The following is a 21,771-nucleotide window of genomic DNA, read 5'->3' as shown; positions in this document are numbered from 1 at the left end:
GTGGTGTGTCTGAAGAAAGGAGAGAGAATCGTAATTAGAGAATATTAGGATTAACGAAGCATTATAAAATGAAATCAGAGTTTATATACTTTAGTTATACTTTATATATGATATAGATGGAGACGAGAGGAAACTATAGAGAACTGCGATAAATATTGCACAAAATCTACGTAATGCAGTAACAAATATGTTTATTTTACTTGTATATACTATAGCGTGACTTTGAATGGGAGGTTTCGAGTATCTACGATTCTTTGGTGATACATAGAATATATAACAGCGGAGACGAAGGAAATCGTGCCATTGTGCGGCGACAAACAAGGCAATGCATGCGTAATAAGTCCCTCAAATAGCGAAGAATTAATTGTTAGACACCACTTGATATAGATAATATCTAATATGTTTCCAATATTCTTGAAAGTACTTATCTACTGTTTTTAGAGCTCTGCTGGAATTCAACGCGTTCCCCACACGCATTTTATGAATATTTTAAAATTGGTCTGTTTATTTCTTTTGGGCCAATTTAGTCGTAAGCGGTTTTATACAGGCCGTATTATTTTTCTTTTTTTTTTTTTTTTTTTTTTGGGCCCTGACAAACTCGTTTGTTTTTATCTCCAACTCGTACCCCGTTTGTTTTAACGTATTTTATCGATAAAGTTACCCTTTTACGTTACAGAAGCTTCGAAATTTTTGGGCAACGCGCTGAGTTTCAGCGGGGATTGTTGAATTTGGCTGTAAAATAGATTATGTAATTAGCGATATGTTTATAAAAAGCGCACCTTGAAAGGTTTAAAGTCTCGCGCCACGGCACGCATATTGTAGTTAGGATAGGAACAATGTCTATTCTACATATTTTGTAAATAGAACAAATATACGATACACTAACTGAATATATATATTATGAAATATAGGGTAAATCCGAAGTGGTAGAATGTAACGCTGTAATTTGTAGAATGATCATTCGGACAGGATTAGGATACGATTGCAGATTCTGGGCCTTCCCCCCAAACCCCCTCCAAAGTTAACCCTCTCCTAAACTGTTAGGATATTATTATTTGTATATAATTACATTAATCTCTTACCATTTCTCGGTTTATCAGTTTTCTATGGAGCGTTTGACTCACCGGTGGCAAGCGATTGAGAGACGAGACACTTGAAATCTGCACCGATCACTTCTGCGAACAGAAAGAAAAGGAAATTAATCATTAATGTTCATCGGTCAGGCTGGTCAAGAAATATTCTTCGCAGTTCCCAGACCGTAAGGTGTTTCGTATCCGTTGCATCTGTTTTATCGTATTTTAAAATTGATCATCATGATTTACAATACGCTGGATCCATTCGAGTCCTCATTTTAGAGTTTCGATTCCCTCGATATGTTTTACGTTAGCTGTTTTTTAATTTCAGAGAAACCGTACCCTCTGCTGGAAAGTGTTTTAAATATTTGTACGTACAGGAAGAGATCTTAACAGGGATCGAGTGTCTCCCACTTGCCCCCTCGAAGAATTTAAACGGATTATATTTTGTACTTGTATAAACTAGCGAACTATTTTCCAGTATTGATAAGATTCTGAAAGTACTTTCATAATTTTCTTCCTCTCTTTTTTTTCGTTAGAAATGGTGATGAAAGATGGTCCGTGATTTAGCAGCCATACATGTGACTGTGATCTAGGGAAACAGAAGTAAAGTAAAATGGCGGCTACTCTACTGGCATTTTCTTCACCGTAATTCTCTTCCTACGCTCCTTCCTCACCCCCTCCGTGTATAAAGCACCGATCAAACCCCCCCCCATTTGCACCTTCGTAACTTTCTTTTTTTATTACTATTATTATTATTTGCAATTAATGTATTTTTACTACGTTCTAAGTTGCTATCTTAGTCATTTTATTATTTCTCTGTTTGATTCTGAAATATTTTTAAAATTGTTATGTAATTATATATATCGGCCGCCGAACGATGTAAAAAACCTTATGTGAGAGAAACTAATGGTAATAGAAGTGGTAAAATGACTCTGCGTATAACCGTACAGTGGATCTTTGTTATGTACAGCATCGGTGGCACTGTGCTAGAAAGTACACGCATAATAAAGCGTAATTTTACTAAAAAAAAAAATGAAGAAGCGACGGACACAGTCAAATACTTAATATTTTAAAATGCATATAGAACATATATACAATATATATTACACGTACCGTAGGAAAAAATAATAAGGCTGAGGTATTAAAATCTGTACCAATCTAGACAAATGCAGTTTGCAGATGGTTCGCTGGACCCTGGAAACGATTATTGTTAATATTTTTCGATTAAACGCATCGTTTGAAATCAACTCTCTGCTTTTATTAACGATAGGAATCTCACAAGGGACCACCCCGAGATGTATATCTCCAATTTCGATGAAACTTCGTAATTATGTAGTTCTCGTAAATCTATTAGACGCGTATTTTTTTGTAGCTGATAATATTCACTTTGAGGGGTTGAAATCGGCCCTCAAAGTTCGGGGTTCGAAACATACTTTGTTGAATATCTCGAGAACTATCAGAGATAGGGGTGTGCTTCAAATGGATGAAATTTGTGTTTTTAAACGGCGAATTTGATGGTGCAAAGAGATTTGCGAAACTTTTATTTGTTTAAACGATATGTTGAAAAATAGCACATTTTTTTATTTTTCTCGTTGGATATCAATGATTTTTTTTTCTCCATTTGTACAGAGAAACTACACGTCCGTGTACAAAATACGGATAAATTGGAATTTTGATTTTTTTATAATAAAGAATGATTTTATATTTGTAATTTTTTTCGTGGTTCGTGTTGCACGAAGTACCAGATCGCATACAGGGGAGAAATTTTAATGGGAGATTCTAGAGGCCAAAATAAGACGAAAATCAAGAATACCAATTTGTTGATGGAGGCTTCGTTAAAAAGTTATTGACAATTAAAATAAAAAATTTCAAATCGTTCTGGAAAAATTATTTTTAGCTAGAGGGGGCAATTGCAAGCATTTTTGGTGAATAGACATACCCTCGAAATCCTAACCATTTTCGAGAAAAAAATTCATTACTGAAGATATAATGTCTGAGCATAACTGTCTTATTACTCTGAATATTGAAAAGTTTCAAATAATTCTGGAAAAATTATTTTTGGGTGCAAGGGCCGATTACAATCATTTTTGATGAATAGATATACCCCGGAAATCCTACCCAGTTTGGAGAAAAAAATTCGAGAAGGTGTGAAATTTTTCAACAGAATTAAAAAATTTTAAATCGTTCTAAAAAAATTATTTTTGATTGCAGGGACACATTATAATAATTTTTGGTCAATAGACATACCCTCGAATTCCTGACCATTTTCGAGAAAAAAATTCCTAAATGAAAATATAATTGCAGGCCAGAAATGGTACCCTGAAATTTCATGCGAATCTTTAAAATGGCATAACTTCTGAACGGATTGGACGATTTTAATGTTCGAAAAGCCAAACGCCGCGTATTTTAGTGTAGAATATGTAGAAATTATAAAAATATTGGAAAGGTTGTTCCTTGGCCCTGTAATATTAGAAAAACCCCATAAAAATGGTCCAATTTTCAAACAGCCATAACTCCTATAATAATGAATATATTTCAATGAAACTTTTTTTTAAAGTAGAGCCCATAGGTACCTACAAAAAAGTATTAAACAACTTTTCTGTAGGACGTCAAGCGAAATTATTAAAAATCAAAAACGAATTTTTGAGGAAAATCGATAGGGGGTTGGTGCCTAAATTATTTGGCGAAAATAAAAATTTCAAATCGTTCAGGAAAAATTATTGTTAGCTAGAGGGATCAATTACAATCGTTTTTGGTCATTAAACATACCCTCGAAATCCTACTCAGTTTCGAGAAAAAAATTCCTTTGCGAAAATATAATTGTAGGCCGAAAATGGTACCCTGAAATTTTATGCGAATCTTTAAAAAATCATAACTTCAGAACGAATTGTACGATTTTAATGTTTAAAAAAGCAAACGACGCGTATTTTAGTGTAGAATATGTCAAAATTCCAAAAATATTCGAAAGGTTAGTCCTTGACCCCGTAAAATGAGAAAAACCCAATAAAAATGGTCCAAACTTCGAACGACCATAATTCCTGCAATAATGAATATATTTCAATGAAACTTTTTTCTAAAGTAGAGCTCATGAGTACCTACAAAAAAGTATTAGACAACATTTCTGTAGGGCGTCAAATAAAATTACTAAAAATGAAAAACGAATTTTCAAGAAAAATCGCCTGGGGGTATGTGCCTAAATTATTTGGCAAAAATAAAAATTTCAAATCGTTCTGAAAAAATTATTCTTAGCTAGAGGGGTCAATTACAATAATTTTTGGTCAATAAACATACCCCTGAAATCTTAACCACTTTCGAGAAAAAAATTCAAGAAGGTATAAAATGTCACTTCAAAATTTGAAAACGTCATAACTTTTAATCGGATTGGACGATTTTAATATTTAAAGAGGCATTCGACGCGTATTTTAGTGAAGAATATGTAGAAATTGCAAAAATATAAGAAAAGTTGATCCTTCACCCCGTAAACGGGAAAAAACCCCATAAAAATGGTCCAATTTTCAAACAGCCATAACTCCTATAATAATGAATATATTTCAATGAAACTTTTTTCTGAAGTAGAGCCCATAGGCACCTACAAAAAAGTATTAAACAACTTTTCTGTAGGACGTCAGGCGAATTTATTAAAAATCAAAAACGAAGTTTTAAGGAAAATCGACGGGGGGTAGGTACCTACATTTTTCGACAAAATTAAAATATTTCAAATCGTTCTGAAAAAAATATTGTTAGCAGTGAGGGTCAATTACAATCATTTTTCGTTATTTGATGTAACTTCGAAATCCTAGCCAATTTCGAGAAAAAAATTCGAAAAGGTACAAAAATTTTTAGACGAAATTAAAAAATTTCAAATCATTCTAAAAAAATTATTTTTTGTTGCAAGGGTCGATTGCAATCATTTTTGGTCATTACACACACCCCCAAATTCCTACGCATTTTCGAGAAAAAAATTCAGTATTGGCGGAACTTTAAACGTTAATAACTTCTTAACGAAGCCACCATCAACAAATTAATATTCTTGATTTTCGTCTTATTTTGGCCTCCAGAATCTCCCATTAAAATTTTTCCCATGATTGTCGAACACCCTGTATGCGATTTGGTACTTCGTACAACACGAACTACGAAAAAAAGTTACAAATATAAAATCATTCTTTATTATAAAAAAATCAAAATTCCAATTTATCCGTATTTTGTACATGGATGTGTAGTTTCCCTGTACAAATGTAGAAAAAAAAATCATTGATATCCAACGAGAAAAATAAAAAAAAGTGCTATTTTTCAACATATTGTTTAAACAAATAAAAGTTTCGCAAATCTCTTTACACCATCAAATTCGCCGTTTAAAAACACAAATTTCATCCCTTTGAAGCACACCCCTATCTCTAATAGTTCCCGAGATATTCAACAAAGTATGTTTCGAACCCCGAACTTTGAGGACCGATTTCAACCCCTCAAAGTGAATATTATCAGCTACAAAAAAATACGTGTCTAATAGATTTACGAGAACTACATAACTGCGAAGTTTCATCGAAATTGGAGATTTACATCTCGGGGTGGTCCCTTGCCAACAGAATTTCATGTACATAATTAAATTCCGTATGTAAATTTTAATTAAGACCGAGGAAATGTGATTATCAGTGTTACGATATAAACTATGTAAATATTGTTCTGCGTCCTCGACGTTTGCATTTCAACGAAATCTTTTTAATTACAGAAGTGAATAATCAGTTGCTTGTGCGTTTGAATACTCGTTTTTGAATCGTGCTTTCTAATTGTTCGCCATTTTCACGCGTTCATGCGAAGAACATCCGCGGTCTTCGCGGTATCGACGATGCACTTCACGAGCTTATTACGCGATCTAAGGGAAAGAAAAGGAACAAGTATTTTTCTTATTAACGATATATATTCGAAGATACGCGGATATTCTTCCCCTTTTGTCATTGCTTGCGCATGTACGAGGAAAGAAAAGACAGAAAAGTAAGATGTAATCGTAAGTTTTGACAGAAATCACGGAACCAAACCTGTTTCTAACAAGTTCGAACTCTTGAAAGTAAACTTAGTAGTAAAACGATACGAAAGATGAAAGGAATTAATAACATTGGCGAATATGGAGATCGAGAATAAGCTGAGAAATACTCGAAAGAGCCATTGTTGTGTGAAATTACGCGTAGAGTACCGAGCGTGGACAGTTTCGGACAAGTTCCGTTCGATGTCAGGTTCAAAAAACGCGATATACATACATATCCAGTGTTGTTTTTTCAGAGGGAAATAGAGAACGTTTGGTAAAATGTTTTAATGGAGAATGATATGCGAGAAACAATGTTTTTAATTGTACTATGTAAGTGATGGGGGTAAAAGGACTATATGTGTTGGGTTAATTGTGGGAAGAATTTTAATGGGGGATTCTGGGGGCCAAAATAAGACGAAAATTAAGAATATTTCTTGTCTGAGGCGTCGTTGAAAAGTTATTAACAATTGAATTTAAAAATTGCAAATCGTTTTGGAAAAATTATTTTTAGCTAGAGGGGTGAATTACAATTATTTTTGGTGATTAAACGTAACCCCGAAATCCTAACCATTTTCGAGAAAAAAATTCATTACTGAAGATATAATGTCTGACTATAACTGTCTTGTTATCCTTAATATTGGAATGTTTCAAATAATTCTGGAAAAATTATTTTCGGTTGTGAGGGGCAATTATAATCATTTTTGGTCATTACACATACCCTCGAAATCCTACCCACTTTCTAGAAAAAAATTCGAGAAGGTGTGAAATTTTTCTACGGGAAAAAAAAAATTTCAAATAGTTTTGGAAAAATTATTTTTTGCTAGAGGAGTGAATTACAAGCATTTTTGGTGAATAGACGTAACCCCGAAATCCTAACCAGTTTTGAGAAAAAAATTCATTACTGAAGATATAATGTCTGACTATAACTATCTTGTTATCCTTAATATTGAAAAGTTTCAAATAATTCTGGAAAAATTATTTTTGGTTGCAGGAGTCTATTACAAGCATTTTTGGTGAATAGACGTAACCCCGAAATCCTAACCAGTTTCGAGAAAAAAATTCCTTACCGAAAATATAATCAGAAATGGTTTCCCGAAATTTCATGCGTATCTTTAAAACGTCATAACTTCCGAACGGATTGGACGATTTTAATGTTTAAAAAAGCAATCAACGCGCATTTTAGTGTAGAATATGTAGAAATTGCAAAAATATAAGAAAAGTTGATCCTTGACCAAGCAAAATGAGAAAAACCCCATAAAAATGGCCCAATTTTCAAACAGCCATAACTTCTATAATAGTGAATATATTTCAGTGAAACTTTTTCCTAAAGTAGGACTCGTGGGTACCTACAAAAAAGTATTAGACAACTTTTCTGTAGGACGTCAGGCGAATTTATTAAAAATCAAAAACGAAGTTTTAAGGAAAATCGACGGGGGGTTGGTACCTACATTTTTCGACAAAATTAAAATATTTCAAATCATTCTAGAAAAATTATTTTTAGGTAGAGGGGTCAATTATAATTGTTTTTCGTCATTAGACGTACCCTCGAAATCCTACCCACTTTCGAGAAAAAAATTCAAGAAGATATGAAATTTTTCGAAAAAATTAAAAAATTTCAAATCGTTCTGGAAAAATTATTTTTAGCTAGAGGGGGCAATTACAATCATTCTTGGTCAATACACATACCCTCAAAATCCTAACCGTTTTCGAGAAAAAAATTCAAGAAGCTATGAAATTTTTCGAAAAAATTAAAAAATTTCAAATCGTTCTAGAAAAATTATTTTTAGCTAGAGGGGTTAATTGCAATCATTTTGGGTCATTAGACATACCCCTGAAATCCTACCCACTTTCGAGAAAAAAATTCAAGAAGGTATGAAATTTTTCGAAAAAATTAAAAAATTTCAAATCGTTCTGGAAAAATTATTTTCAGCTAAAGGGGTCAATTACTATAATTTTTGGTCAATACACATACCCTCAAAATCCTACCCAGTTTCGAGAAAAAAATTCAAGAAGCTACCAAATGTCACTCCAAAATTTGAAAACGTCATAACTTCTGAACGGATTGAACGATTTTAATTTTCAAAAACGCAAACGACGTGTATTTAGATGAAGAATATTTAGAAATTGCAAAAATATTCGAAAAATTGATCCTTGACACCTTAAAGTTAGGAAAACCCCATAAAACTGGTCCAATTTTCAAACAGCCATAACTCCTACAATGGTCAATGGATTTTATTGAAATTTAATTTGGAAGTAGGTCTCGAGGATACCTACGAAAAAGTATTAGACAACTTTTCTGTAGGGCGTCAAACAAAATTATTAAAAATAAAAAACGAATTTTCAAGAAAAATCGACAGGGGGTAGGGTGCCTAAGTTATTTGGCGTATATAAAAATTTCAAATCATTCTAGAAAAATTATTTTTAGCTAGAAGGGTCAATTACAATCGTTTTTGGTCATTAGACGTACCCTCGAAATCCTAACCATTTTCGAGAAAAAAATTCATTACTAAAAATATAATGTCTGACCACAACTGTCTTGTTACCCTGAATATTGAAAAGCTTCAAATAATTCTAGAAAAATTACTATCGGTTACAGAGGTCAATTATAATCATTTTATATCATTACACATACCCCCGAAATCCTAACCATTTTCCAGGAAAAAATTCGAGAAAGTATAAATTTTTCGACGGAAAAAAAAAAATTTCAAATCGTTTTGGAAAAATTATGTTCCCTTCCGGGGGTCAATTACAATCATTTTTGGTGAACAGACATACCCCCGAAATCCTGCTCATTTTCGAGAAAAAAATTCAATACTGTTGAAACTTTAAACGTTAATAACTTTTTAACGAAGCCTCCATCAACAAATTGGTATTCTTGACTTTCGTCTTATTTTGGCCTCTAGAATCCCGCATTAAAATTTCTCCCACGGTTGTCCGTACACCCTGTATATACACACATATTGTATATCTATGCACATAATATTTTAAGTATCAGAGACAGTTAAACGTACAGGTCGCTTTCAATTATTATTATCTCGAAGATAAATTGCTATATATTCATTAAAGAATTCTACTTAATAATTTCTTGCATAATTAAACATGATTGTTTAAACATAATTCAATTAATTCACAAAAGAAAAATAAATTGCATCTGTTACGTGGAAGCTGTTTCAAAATGAGTATACAAATCGAACACAATATTGTTATCAGAAAATATCATTGTAAACTCGATGAAAGCATAAAAATATACTTTAACAATCCTTAATGCCAATTATTTCGAATTTTTCTTCTATTTTTCTGATACTTCCCCCCTTTTATGGCGGCCATTTAAATTACTGTTTTGGTTTCTGTGGATGTTGAGATATGTGTCAGTGTTTCGTGTTATTTCGTCGCTCTATATACTCATTTTGGTACATACTGTATTACATGCGTAGATATGTGAATTGTAAATGCAACGTGTGCAAAAGGTTGGTCACGATTGGCAGATTTTAACTCCGATGCCCTTATACGAGAACCAGTTGGACCAAATTGCCAGTGCGGCCATTTTGACTTACAGATGCGTCACGTTTTTTAGAGAACAATTTAAATGATACGAGGCATTAGTATAACAAAGTCAACACGTAATTTACTCGAGAGCATTGTGACGTTTACGATGGACTTGTATTTATATCGCGAAATGGAAAATAATTTTTTTAAACAATATATATATATATGTATACAGGGTGTTCCGCCACCCCTGGGAGAAATTTTAATGAGGGATTCTAGAGGCCAAAATAAGACGAAAATCAAGAATACCAATTTGTTGATGGAGGCTTCGTTGAAAAGTTATTAACAATTAAATTAAAAAATTTCAAATCGTTCTGGAAAAATTATTTTTAGCTAGAAGGGGCAATTACAAGCATTTTTGGTGATTAGACATAACCCCGAAATCCTAACCACTTTCTAGAAAAAAATTCGAGTAAGTGATGAAATTTTTCGGGGAAATTAAAACATTTCAAATCGTTTTGGAAAAATTATTTTTAGCTAGAAGGGGCAATTACAATTATTTTTGGTGATTAGACGTACCCTCGAAATCCTACCCAGTTTCGAGAAAAAAAATTCAAGAAGATATGAAATTTTTCGAAAAAATTAAAAAATTTCAAATCATACTAAAAAAATTATTTTTAGCTAGAAGGGGCAATTACAATCATTTTTGGTCATTACACATACCCTCGAAAACCTACGTACTTTCGAGAAAAAAATTCTGTATCGAAAATATAATCAGAAATGGTTCCCCGAAATTTCATGCGAATCTTTAAAATGTTATAACTTCTGAACGGATTGAAGGATTTTAATGTTCAAAAAAGCAATCAACACGTATTTTAGTAGAGAATATATAGAAATTCTAAAAATATTGGGAAAGTTGCTCTTTGATCCCGTAAAATGTGAAAACCCCCATAAAAGTGGTTCAATTTTTAATCGGCCATAATTCCTACAATAGTAAAGGTATCTTATTGAAATTTAGTTTGGAAGTAGGTCTCGTGGATACCTACAAAAAAGTATTAAACAACATTTTTGTAGAACGTCAAACAAAATTATTAAAAATCAAAAACGAATTTTTAAGGAAAATCGACTGTTGGTAAATGCCTAAATTATTTAGCAAAAATAAAAATTTCAAATCCTTCTGGAAAAATTATTTTTAGCTAGAGGGGGCAATTACAATCATTCTTGGTCAATACACATACCCTCAAAATCCTACCCATTTTCTAGAAAAAAATTCAAGAAGCTATGACATTTTTCGAAAAAATTAATAAATTTCAAATCATTCTGGAAAAATTATTTTTAGCTAGGGGGGTCAATTACAATGATTTTTGGTCAATACACATACCCTCAAAATCCTACCCATTTTCTAGAAAAAAATTCAAGAAGATATGAAATTTTTCGAAAAAATTAAAAATTTTCAAATCGTACTAAAAAAATTATATTTATCTAGAGGGGGCAATTGCAATCATTTTGGGTCATTAGACATACCCCTGAAATCTTACCCAGTTTCGAGAAAAAAATTCAAGAAGCTATGAAATTTTTCGAAAAAATTAAAAAATTTCAAATCATACTAAAAAAATTATATTTAGCTAGGGGGGTCAATTGCAATCATTTTGGGTCATTAGACATACCCTCAAAATCCTACCCAGTTTCGAGAAAAAAATTCAAGAAGCTATGAAATTTTTCGAAAAAATTAAAAAATTTCAAATCATACTAAAAAAATTATATTTAGTTACAAGGGTCAATTACAAGCATTTTTGGTGAGTAAACCTACCCCCCAAATCCTACCCATTTTCTAGAAAAAAATTCATCACTGTTGAAACTTTAAACGTTAATAACTTTTTAACGAAGCCTCAATCAACAAATTAATATTCTTCATTTTCGTCTTATTTTGGCCTCTAGAATCCCCCATTAAAATTTTTCCCAGAACCACCTACTAAAAATCGAACTATCACTATAAAAAGACCTTCGTCAATTTTTGCCATTTTGTTGACAAAGTTCGTCAAAAATTAGGGCTCATTTATCGTAATTATCGTCCATTTTAAATGTCACATTGCTCACACAAGAGATTGACATTGTTCTTACCATAAAAAAAAAATTTTAATTCCCATCAGTACCAACACAACATTCGAAATCACTTTCAAATTTCTGCTATTGTTCTATCTCGTGCAATGAAAAATACCGATATTCGGATTTAAGCGAAAAATTACTGTAATGAAACCTAAAACCACGCTCTTAAAATCGTAACAAATCGTGTTGCATCACTGTACGATAAAGAACCATCGTTGTCGCCTATTGTAACGAATAATGCACAAGGTTACGTTCGTTTTAGTAGGTATTTTGTATCGTTTCTCTGTATAGTCGGTCTTAAGACGAAGATTGAATCAATTAAGGAGTTATTACATACGTATATATATATATATATATTTGTAAACAAAAGTCCATGACCGTTTATTGTATTTGTCTTTGAAACAGAAAAATACGGGGTGTTTGGCCGCCCCTGGGGGATTCTAGGGACCAAAATAAGACGAAAATAAAGAATAACAATTTGTCGATTGAGGCTCCGTTAAAAAGTTATTAACAATTGCGTCTGTGGTGGCGCAGCCTGAGAGCCCCCATCGCGCCACTGCAGACGCAATTGTTAATAACTTTTTAACGGAGCCTCAAACAACAAATTGGTACTCTTCATTTTCGTCTTATTTTGGCCTCTAGAATCTACCATTAAAATTTTTCCAGGGGTGGAACACCCTGTGTGCTCTCCAAGTCCTTCGACGAGACACAGTGTGTTTACATCCCCTTTTGTTGCAGTCCTCTGATTGGCTGTCACTGATTTCGTCATCGTATTCGACCAATGGCTGTGAGTCAGGAGTGGGGATGCAAACACACTGCGCCATCTACTGGCGGAAGAGTGATACTTCGACAGTCTTGCAATGCAATGCATTGGTGGACTACTTCATTTGCTTTTTTAGAGGCTCGAATAGCTCCGTCGAGCTCAATTTTATTATAATTTTAATACAAATTGTATACCAGAGGGTATGAGGTTATCGTTGTATAAAATATTAGTGTTTTGTATTAAGATTATAATGAAAACACTTGCTGATCAGGAAGTAGTCAATAGATGAGGAGCTTCTAGGTGCAGAGAGTTCATTGATTGCCAGAGATGCCTGAGTACCCGACAATTTTATGTCAAACGAGGTCGAATTAGGGTTTCGAAACATTCTTGCCACATATGATTGGTCGATTATCCGCGATGAGTGAGATAATCTAGAATTAAAATCTATGAAACATAATTGTATGTCTCAAATGGCTTTATCTAGCAGACTGACGCAATGCTACCACTCTCACCCTTTTCTTTCGTCCTGCTATCTCATTTACTCACTCACCCCCATACAACAAGCCACCACAAACCATTGTCGAGCTTACCCCCTTCTACTTTTTGTTTACTTGTCTGTTTATTCTACTGATTTCGTCTTTTTGAGCTAATTCATTATTTACTACCCTGCGATGACTTCTTGGCTGAGCACTTGCACCCCAAATGGGGTAAAGCAAGGAGGGGAGGTCTTTGCACCGCCTTATTCCCATTGAAAAGTAGTAGTAGGGTCTCCATAGCCATTTTTGCCTTATTCATCCTAGTATTTTGCCCTTTTGGCCTAGTATTTTGAGTGTATGGCTACGCCAATGCCTGTCAGTCTTGTCCTACCCTGCTCTGTCTCTATACATTTGGTTCACATTCTTTATCATGCGTTGGAATTGTAGTTGTGGGCAGCCCAACCAATAATGTGAGAGCAGGTGTTGCTATTGCGCTACCACCAATCGATGCACCTAGCCAACAAGTCATCATTGAATAGTAGTATATGGAGATGACATGTTGACTAGGCAGCTACAACCCAAACAGGGCAACTAGAGGTCTTCACGCTGCCTTATTCCCACTGAAGAAACTTGCTTTGACGTCATGCTACGTAGTAGTAGGGTCTCCATAGCCATTTTTGCCACTTCACACGCGTTATTGTTATTGGTTGGGCTGCTTACAACTACGATTCCATCCTACTATGCCACGTGACGCCAAAGCAAGCCTCTCCAGTGGGAATAATCTCCATATAGTACTATCCAATGATGACTTGTTGGCTAGGCAGCTACAACCCAAACGGGGCAAGTAGATGTCTTCACGCTGCCTTATTCCCACTGAAGAAGCTTACTCTGACGTCATGCTGCATAGTAGTGGGGTCTCCATAACCATTCTTGCCCTATTCACGGCTAGAATTGGGGTATCGTCACTGTACAATGTGTCACACATGAAACTCTTGCTCAAACCCTAGAATACATTTCTGACCGTACACCTGAAGAACAGCTGAGCCTCGAGTGGTTAAGAATCCCACAAACTGTCTAACCAAAGACTCCAAGGCAACGAAACTGAGAACCATCGGGTTCCTAACTTTTCGAAATTGCAATTCACTAACCCCAAATTGTACCTGAATGTATAAAGTGCCAGACTCTGTGTGGCAAGGAACCGCGTCGGAAATTTCGGTTACTCATGCACCCCTATTACGATCAGCTTTCGATCTTTCGATACGTGTAAATTAATGGCGAGGGCGCTGGTACTTTCAGCGAGATGCACAAAAGGGATGTTGTCGCAACATACACGAAGATTGTTCTCGGGGATACGTTATCTAAGGGCCTCTGTACATTAACGATATCATATAGAAACAGCATATATAGATATATGTACTGTTTCTTGTATAAGAATATATATGTATATTATATATATATATATAGAAGATTTTTGTTTTTGTTTCTTATACAAGAAACAACACACACACACACGCCCTATATATGAATTCTCTCCCCCCTCTCTCTCTCTCTCACGCGCGCGCGCGCGCACACACACACACCTACATATGAATTCGCGGTGTGTGTGTTTGTGTGTGTGTACTGTCGTAAAAGATACGAAAACAATATGAAACAAAAACACTTACATATGAATTTACGCGCACACACACTACGCGCGCGCGCGTAGTGTGTGTGTGTGTGTAGACTATCGTAAAAGACACAAAAACAATATGAAACAAAAACACTTATATATGAATTCACACACACACACACACTACGCGCGCTTAGTGTGTGTGTGTGTGTATACTGTCGTAAAAGAAACAAAAACAATATGAAACAAAAACACCTACATATCAATTCACACACACACACAACACACACACACATGAATTGACACACACACACACCTACATATGAATTCGCACGCACACACACATGAATTGACACACACACACTACGCGCGCGCGCGTAGTGTGTGTGTGTGTGTATACTATCGTAAAAGACACAAAAACAATATGAAACAAAAACACTTACATATGAATTCACACACACACACACACTACGCGCGCGTAGTGTGTGTGCGTGTGTACTGTCGTAAAAGACACACACACACCTACATATGAATTCGCACGCACACACACATGAATCGAAACACACACACACTACGCGCGCGCGCGTAGTGTGTGTGCGTGTATACTGTCGTAAAAGACACAAGAACAATGTGAAACAAAAACACTTGCATATGAATTCACACACATATATATGAATTCATGCACACACACTACGCGCGTAGTGTGTGTGTGTGTGTGTGTGTGTGCGTGTATACTGTCGTAAAAGACACAAGAACAATATGAAACAAAAACACTTACATATGAATTCACACACATATATATGAATTCACGCACACACACACTACGCGCGCGCGCGTATAAGAAACAAAAACACCTACATATGAATTCACACACACACACACTACGCGCGTGCGCGTATAAGAAACAAAAACACCTACATATGAATTCACACACACACACACGCACACACTACGCGCGCGCGCGTAGTGTGTGTGTGTGTATACTGTCGTAAAAGAAACAAAAACGACATGAATCAAAAACACTTACATATGAATTCACACACGCGCGCGTAGTGTGTGTGTGTGTGTGTATACTGTCGTAAAAGAAACAAAAACAAAGATCTCAGCAGACAACCAATTACAAATTACCAGAAAGCAGATAAATACGGAATATTATACGCAAGAAATATTCTTAATGAAATATATATATATATCAAAGAATGACATATATATTATATACCGATGTCTGATTATAAAATATCGAACGAGTGTTATGAAAATAAAATGTTGTAATCTGTGTTGACAATCGCCGACGTTCCGAGTTCTGAAAACCATCGAACAGGTGAGCATTACGTCTCGAGAATAAATAAAAACGTTCAATTGGGACACGGGAGGATACGTGACACGTTTCACGCGTTCTTCAGACCGCAAACCTGTGCAGAAATTACGTCTGAGAAATAGGAAATTCACGAAGTTTGCACGATCACGATCGAAGAATGTCGAAGATTAGAATTCCAAGAATACTAATTTCTTAGTCGTTTGTTTTGTGTTTCATCACACATTGAATATTTACAGATTGATATTTTAAATTTTCAGAAATTTCTATGATCTATGGAACATCGACATCTTCGAAGCGTACGATCTATATTTATCCAGGACATTGTCGATGAGTTCTTCAGTTTTTTCACCGAGAATTTGCTAAATACATGCCAAACGTCTCTGTACATAACGCACGTAGCATAAAACTGAATTACAAATAAACACGACGGAATATGTAAAAGAAAATGCGTGTTTCTGTTGTTAATTTCGAGGTAGTCGAATCTGAAAAACCGCGAGCATTTAAGAGTTATTCCCCCAATATCGAAAACATAAGTTCGAACATATAGTGGCAATGTTATTAATCAATGTATCAAAATGTCCGTACTTTGTATGTCAACAAAGAGCTTAATTTTCCTTCTAAGTTCTCCACATTTGCCAATTATGTAATTGTAAGATTACAATATAAACCAATGACAAACTTTCTACATTATTCTTCTCCTAAGTCCATCAAACTGCAGTAACATTTTGTAACAATATATTAAAAATAGAAGGTACAATTCACGTGTACATATTTCACTAGAAATTGTGAAAATCTTTGTTACAAACATTTCATCCAAAACTTTTATATTAACTTCTCTTTACATTTCATTAGATTAAATTATATACATAATATGAGGAATGTTGGGATTCTATATCCCTTTTTAAAAAACCTAACTATCAATGCTTAATCTTATTTAATTCCTCCGCAGTGAAACGCAGTACAGTGGAGATAGCATTTAGCATGTGTCGTTTGCTGGAAACATCATTTGTCGTTAAATAGTTTATGAAAACGTTTTTCAAATATTCAAGATTAGCACCCTCTCTAGATTTGCAAGCTTCGAGCCTGCAACGTCAATTACACACATAAATATACCATCCTTTCGATGAGCTTTACGCTAAGATTACCTTGCAATCTGTGCATGAAAAGCTTTCGTTTCTTCTTTCTGTTTCTCCTTGGCGTGAACGATCTCTCTCTGCTTCTCTCTCAATGCAGCTTCCAACTCTAAAATCCTCCTCCTGGAAGCTGACACTTGGACCTCCTTCCTCGCCAGTTCCTGGCTGTAATGTAATATAGGAGGACTGTCGCTCGTTAACAGTCCTGTCACTAGGTCAACCACCTGTTCACCTCTCCTTTCGTACTTTGGAACATTTGTTTCATTCTCTGCAATAGTATTCTCTTTCTTAGGCAGCAATGCGTGAAACGAGGTTTTCAAAGTCAATATTTCCTTGTCCTTCTCTTCAATTAGAGCCATCGATCGTTCCCGTTGGCGCGACAATTGCTGCTCCAATGTGGACATTTTGCTGCGAAACTCGTTGTCCTTCTGTAGCAACGTGTGCTCCAGTTTCGCGCGTTCGTCTTGAAAGGACTGCAAAATTAATACTTCTTAACTCCATTCAATGTAAATCTACTAAAAAACAACAAATAGAACTTGCTTTTTTCTGGTGTTCCAAGCTCAACCGTAACTCAGTCTCTTTATTCACAATTTCATTACTCAGAATACGTATCCTCTCTTCCAAATTATTATTGTGCGCCTTCAAAAGGTGCAATTGTGTTTTATTATTCTTATCATGCGCTGTCATATTTTGACTCTGAATATTATGAGCCATATTTGCATTATTATATTTATATATCATCTGCTGCTTGTACTCCTCAAATTCTTGAAGTAGATTCTCATACTTTTCCTTATAATCGACGATCTGTTGCTTGTCATACAAATCTAAACTATGCAACAGTGCTAAAACAAAAAATACATTAGTAACTTTCTCCATATTAGGCTTATATCTTCTCTGACTCACATTTAACATGCGCTGACTCGTTTTTCTTATTATCCAAATTTAACAATTTACTGTAAAGGCTTTTTATTTTGGAGATGATCTCGTCCGGTTCGTTGTTCAAAGTGAGATAGTCGCGTTCAGAGTCTTGCAAATTCATTAGCTGGTCTTTCAGTTTCTGAATGGCTTGTTGATCTTGTTGCCTGAGCCTGTCGTACCCTCCAACGATGTCAGAAAGCTCAGCAAGTCTTGCTTCCAAGACTGCGACTCTTGTTTCGTGAGTCAGTACCAAAACTCTAGCTTGTTGCTCCGCAGCAGCAGCTCGTTTCTGCTCCTTAAAAACAAACCGATAGCTTCAGATCCGATTAGAGAATATCAATTTAATTATTCTATGTATTTTGGAGTTACTTCGTGTATTGCATTTAGATGCTGCTTTTTCATGAGAGCCATTTCAGATTGGAGCGATAGCAAAATTGGAGGTGTCTCTTTGGCTGCCTCCTCCGCTTGCTTGAGCTTGTTTCTAGTTATTTCTAATTCAGCTTCTAGTATTTTACACTGCGTCTTATTTGCGAACTGACTTTTCAACTGTGATTCTAACTGTTCCTTGCTTCTGCGCTCATCGTACACCAACTTCTGGAGCTCCCTGACGAGACAGCGAAGAAAAGTTAATATCCTTTCTGCGTGACAATAGTTCCGAATGCTGTATTTTCTATTTACTTTTCTTTATATTTGCCACGTACTTTATCATTTTGGCATGATCTGCTTGCTCTTTTTCCCTTTCGTGACGTTCCATGATTAATTTACATTTTATATGCTCGGTGTCTGAGTAATTTGTATTTTGCGTTTTTTTTAGTTTCTCTTTTAAATCTTTCACTAGTTTCTCATACTGCAACAGTTTCATATTTAATATATGTATTATGGGGAAAAGAAATATTTTTTACTTAAACAGTGACAAATTGAGACTCGTAGTCGTTGGAAAAATTCTTTCAGTCTTTTAGTTGATCAATTGGTGGGTTACATGGTGTAATAGATGGAAGTTAACAAAGAGAAAATTCAGTATATTTTACAATTTTGCTTCGATGGAGGATGAGAATAAAATCATGGAAATCGAAGTAGACCGCTAAGCTAAAGAAAGACCACAAAACAGTCTTAAACCATTTGCGTAAAGCTGGATTCAAAAAGAAACTCAATGTTTGAAATTGTTTCAATTAATGAAGATGGTAGAAACGTACTTCATCTCGCTCGTTTCTCAGCTGTTTCTTATCTACTTGAAAGTTTGCTTCCATTTTCGACTTTTCAGCCGAAAGAGTGGCTAGAGAATTCATTAAAGTGCCCAACTGATTCTTCAATTCCTGCACAGTTTCTGTATTTGCGGAGTCTGTTTGAATTCCACACGACTGAAAGTAAACATTTGAAATTATTATTCATTTTGTATTATTGAATCCTTTTAATGTTATCGTACTTGTACAATTGGTGATTCGTTTACAGTATTTGTTATAGATTTGCACGGTTCCAGATCTTCGACATCTGCCTTTTCTCCTTGCGATGGGCCATCTGACTTTTCTAATGTACAATTATTTATCAGTATTGAAAAATAATAATACTTATTAATAATTTGAAAATTTATACCAGTTTTATAGTAATATTATTATATATTGAACGTACCTTCCAAAGTATGATCTTCTAAATTTAGTTCTTCAGATTTTTTGTGATCACTAATGTCTTCCATTGTATCTCATTAAAATATTGATAGATTGAAAAATTCCTAAAAGAAAATATTTAAATTGCTTGAAGAAAGTAATGCTTGATTTAGTTTTTATAATTTTCCTTATATGGGCGCTAGGAAAAATTTTAATGGGAGATTCTAGAGACCAAAATAAGACAAAAGTCAAGATATCAATTTGTTGATTGAGGCTTCGTTAAAAAGTTATTAAAAAATTAAATTAAAATATTTCAAATCATACTAAAAAAAAACAGAAGTTGGCCTAAGTGAAAATCACCGCATTTGTTACTTACTTATTGTCGAATCGCTATCTGGATATGAATTCCTCATCCAAAATCCTCAATGTTCAATGTCTGACGTCGAACTTATCGTTTCTTTCGATAGATAAAACGATCTTCTAAAGATAAACACATTTTTCTATGACAAATAACATTTATTTTAACAATATGGTAATATAAAAGTTTGAAAACAATATTTCTAAGTGTTCGCACTTCAATTTCTAATGATAAAATGCATATGTTCCTCAGCTGATTAAATATTACGCTACGAGCTATTACTCTACAATTCTTGTTCCTGGAAAATATACAAACACGCTGAAGAATGAATACAAAGACAAATTATTTCTTGCGTCAAGACAATTTCAAGAAATTATTTAGTATTTGCACTCGCAAAATTACACAGTTATCGAACCAAATTTTGTCTCTTTCTATCGAGCAATTGTTGATAAAGCTTTACTAAATAGATCATTATAAATTTTATTAAGATTCATTAGGCTTCAATAGATCGATTCAAGTTATTCGAGTTAATTGGGGATTCTATTTCTAACGTTACAGGCCCACTGTTTTGTATATTAACTTCCATCATTGCACCAAATTTACCATCTGTAGAGATATATAAACATATTATTACTAACAATATCTCTGAGTTATAATCAACTATAACGATGCATTATATTGGTCATTACCTTTAATTAATTCTGGTTTATAATTTCTACTAAGTTCGGTAAGAAATTTATTATAAAATGATTCTGAATCTTGCGCGGGCATAGCCCTATGGAAATCTAATCTATTTCCCTTCAGACTATGGTACAACGTGAACTGACTGATACACAATATTTCGTACTGTTTATCCATCACACTGGCGCTCCACTTTTTACCATTATCGCCATCAAATATTTTAGTATTTAATATTTTTCTTACTCTAAGGACAACAACATTGTTTCTCATTTCGTACAACTATGAAACAACTACGATACAAAGAAAAAAAGTATTATTACATATATTTCATATCCTCCATCGAGTCCTCTCTTTTGATACCGATTAAGATGCAAAGACCTTTCCCGATGTTACTAATAATTTCACCGTCAACTGAAAAATTATGCCACAGTCACATCGGTGCTGTACGAATACACAATCGTAGTAACACGAAATGGTACGTAACTCCTAACGCAAAATGTATTAGTAAAGAATCGTGGAACATTTTGTGACTCAAATTTCAATCGTCTATGGTCGATTGATCAACCCATTTGCATCATTAGCATATACGCTCAAGTTTGGTCGTACAGATCCACGTACTTGAAATTATAATAGTCTGGTTCAGTCACAAACCGGAGACTGAAACATCAGGTGCCTTTGAGTACCATTGGCACGAAAAGATCAAGCGAAGATCAGCGACCCAATGGAATGTCTACGTTCGACTGGAAAATGAGTGATACGTAGTGAACGGTAGAGTACAACCAGTAGCGCAATCTTCAATTTATTGTGAAGTGGCTTCAAGCATTCAACATTCCAAACTAACCAACAATTCCGCCATTATCAGTGACATATAAAATATCAGCAATTTATTTTCCCTGAAATATGAAGTTTCTATACTTGAAAAAATTGGGCCTTCTTTTCATATTTATGATGCAAATGGGTTACTTATCGCGTTCCAAAATATTAAATATTTTTTTCGTTCCATAAATTTGGTCTGACTCTTATTTATATTTTGGATCATTTGGTTATTGCAATGAACCCTGTATAACCTTAATCATTACCTGAAACGCTCGCGTTCGTCACCCGTTGTATTACTGCTTTCATATCGAACGTCGCTTCGTAATATCGTGGATGCAATCGCCGTATCGTCGGAAATAAATTCCTTATTGCATATTTTTTCCAAGAAAATACGCTGCTACGACCAAATG

General features: G+C 34.5%; 2 protein-coding genes across 6 annotated transcripts; both read right to left on the bottom strand.

The window, feature by feature from the left end:
- Positions 1 to 1,105: 1,105 nt before the first annotated feature.
- Positions 1,106 to 20,004, bottom strand: Gcc88 (GRIP and coiled-coil domain containing 88 kDa). Of its 5 annotated transcripts, none has more exons than XM_076779990.1 (10): positions 19,879 to 20,004; positions 19,532 to 19,631; positions 19,329 to 19,429; positions 19,099 to 19,263; positions 18,607 to 18,752; positions 18,275 to 18,509; positions 17,891 to 18,200; positions 17,528 to 17,829; positions 17,000 to 17,460; positions 1,106 to 1,175 (listed from the first exon to the last, which is right to left on the bottom strand). In XM_076779990.1, the coding sequence occupies exons 2-10, from the start codon at positions 19,593 to 19,595 to the stop codon at positions 1,121 to 1,123; spliced, it is 1,839 nt and encodes a 612-aa protein (XP_076636105.1). In that variant the 5' UTR covers positions 19,596 to 19,631; positions 19,879 to 20,004; the 3' UTR covers positions 1,106 to 1,120. The 5 variants fall into 5 exon arrangements, with proteins under 5 accessions (XP_076636105.1, XP_076636100.1, XP_076636102.1 ...); XM_076779985.1 differs by lacking the exon at positions 1,106 to 1,175 and adding an exon at positions 16,770 to 16,937; XM_076779987.1 differs by lacking the exon at positions 1,106 to 1,175 and adding an exon at positions 16,770 to 16,937 and having other exon boundaries at positions 19,335 to 19,429.
- Dtd (D-aminoacyl-tRNA deacylase) lies at positions 20,002 to 21,765 on the bottom strand. The gene is made up of 4 exons (XM_076779996.1): positions 21,625 to 21,765; positions 20,866 to 20,956; positions 20,554 to 20,789; positions 20,002 to 20,470 (listed from the first exon to the last, which is right to left on the bottom strand). Exons 1-4 carry the CDS (start codon positions 21,665 to 21,667, stop codon positions 20,358 to 20,360), a joined length of 483 nt encoding a protein of 160 aa, XP_076636111.1. The 5' UTR covers positions 21,668 to 21,765; the 3' UTR covers positions 20,002 to 20,357.
- Positions 21,766 to 21,771: the final 6 nt, after the last annotated feature.

This window comes from Colletes latitarsis, chromosome 12, assembly GCF_051014445.1.
Source record: "Colletes latitarsis isolate SP2378_abdomen chromosome 12, iyColLati1, whole genome shotgun sequence".
Lineage (NCBI taxonomy): Eukaryota > Metazoa > Arthropoda > Insecta > Hymenoptera > Colletidae > Colletes > Colletes latitarsis.
The sequence above is the reverse complement of the archived record's forward strand: the minus strand, read 5'-3'. Positions and strand labels throughout refer to the sequence as shown.

Excerpts from the sequence above, each read along its gene's own strand:
- Gcc88 (XM_076779985.1), bottom strand. The coding sequence starts at position 19,595 with ATGGAAGACATTAGTGATCACAAAAAATCTGAAGAACTAAATTTAGAA. Across the intron at positions 17,830-17,890 it reads CGAGTCAGCGCATGTTAAAT|CACTGTTGCATAGTTTAGAT; the intron begins GTGAGTCAGAGA and ends TTTTTGTTTTAG. Across the intron at positions 17,461-17,527 it reads GCTTGGAACACCAGAAAAAA|TCCTTTCAAGACGAACGCGC; the intron begins GCAAGTTCTATT and ends TTAATTTTGCAG.
- Dtd (XM_076779996.1), bottom strand. The coding sequence starts at position 21,667 with ATGAAAGCAGTAATACAACGGGTGACGAACGCGAGCGTTTCAG. Across the intron at positions 20,790-20,865 it reads ATGGAGGATATGAAATATAT|AGTAAGAAAAATATTAAATA; the intron begins GTAATAATACTT and ends TGTTGTCCTTAG. Across the intron at positions 20,471-20,553 it reads TAAACCAGAATTAATTAAAG|ATGGTAAATTTGGTGCAATG; the intron begins GTAATGACCAAT and ends ATATCTCTACAG.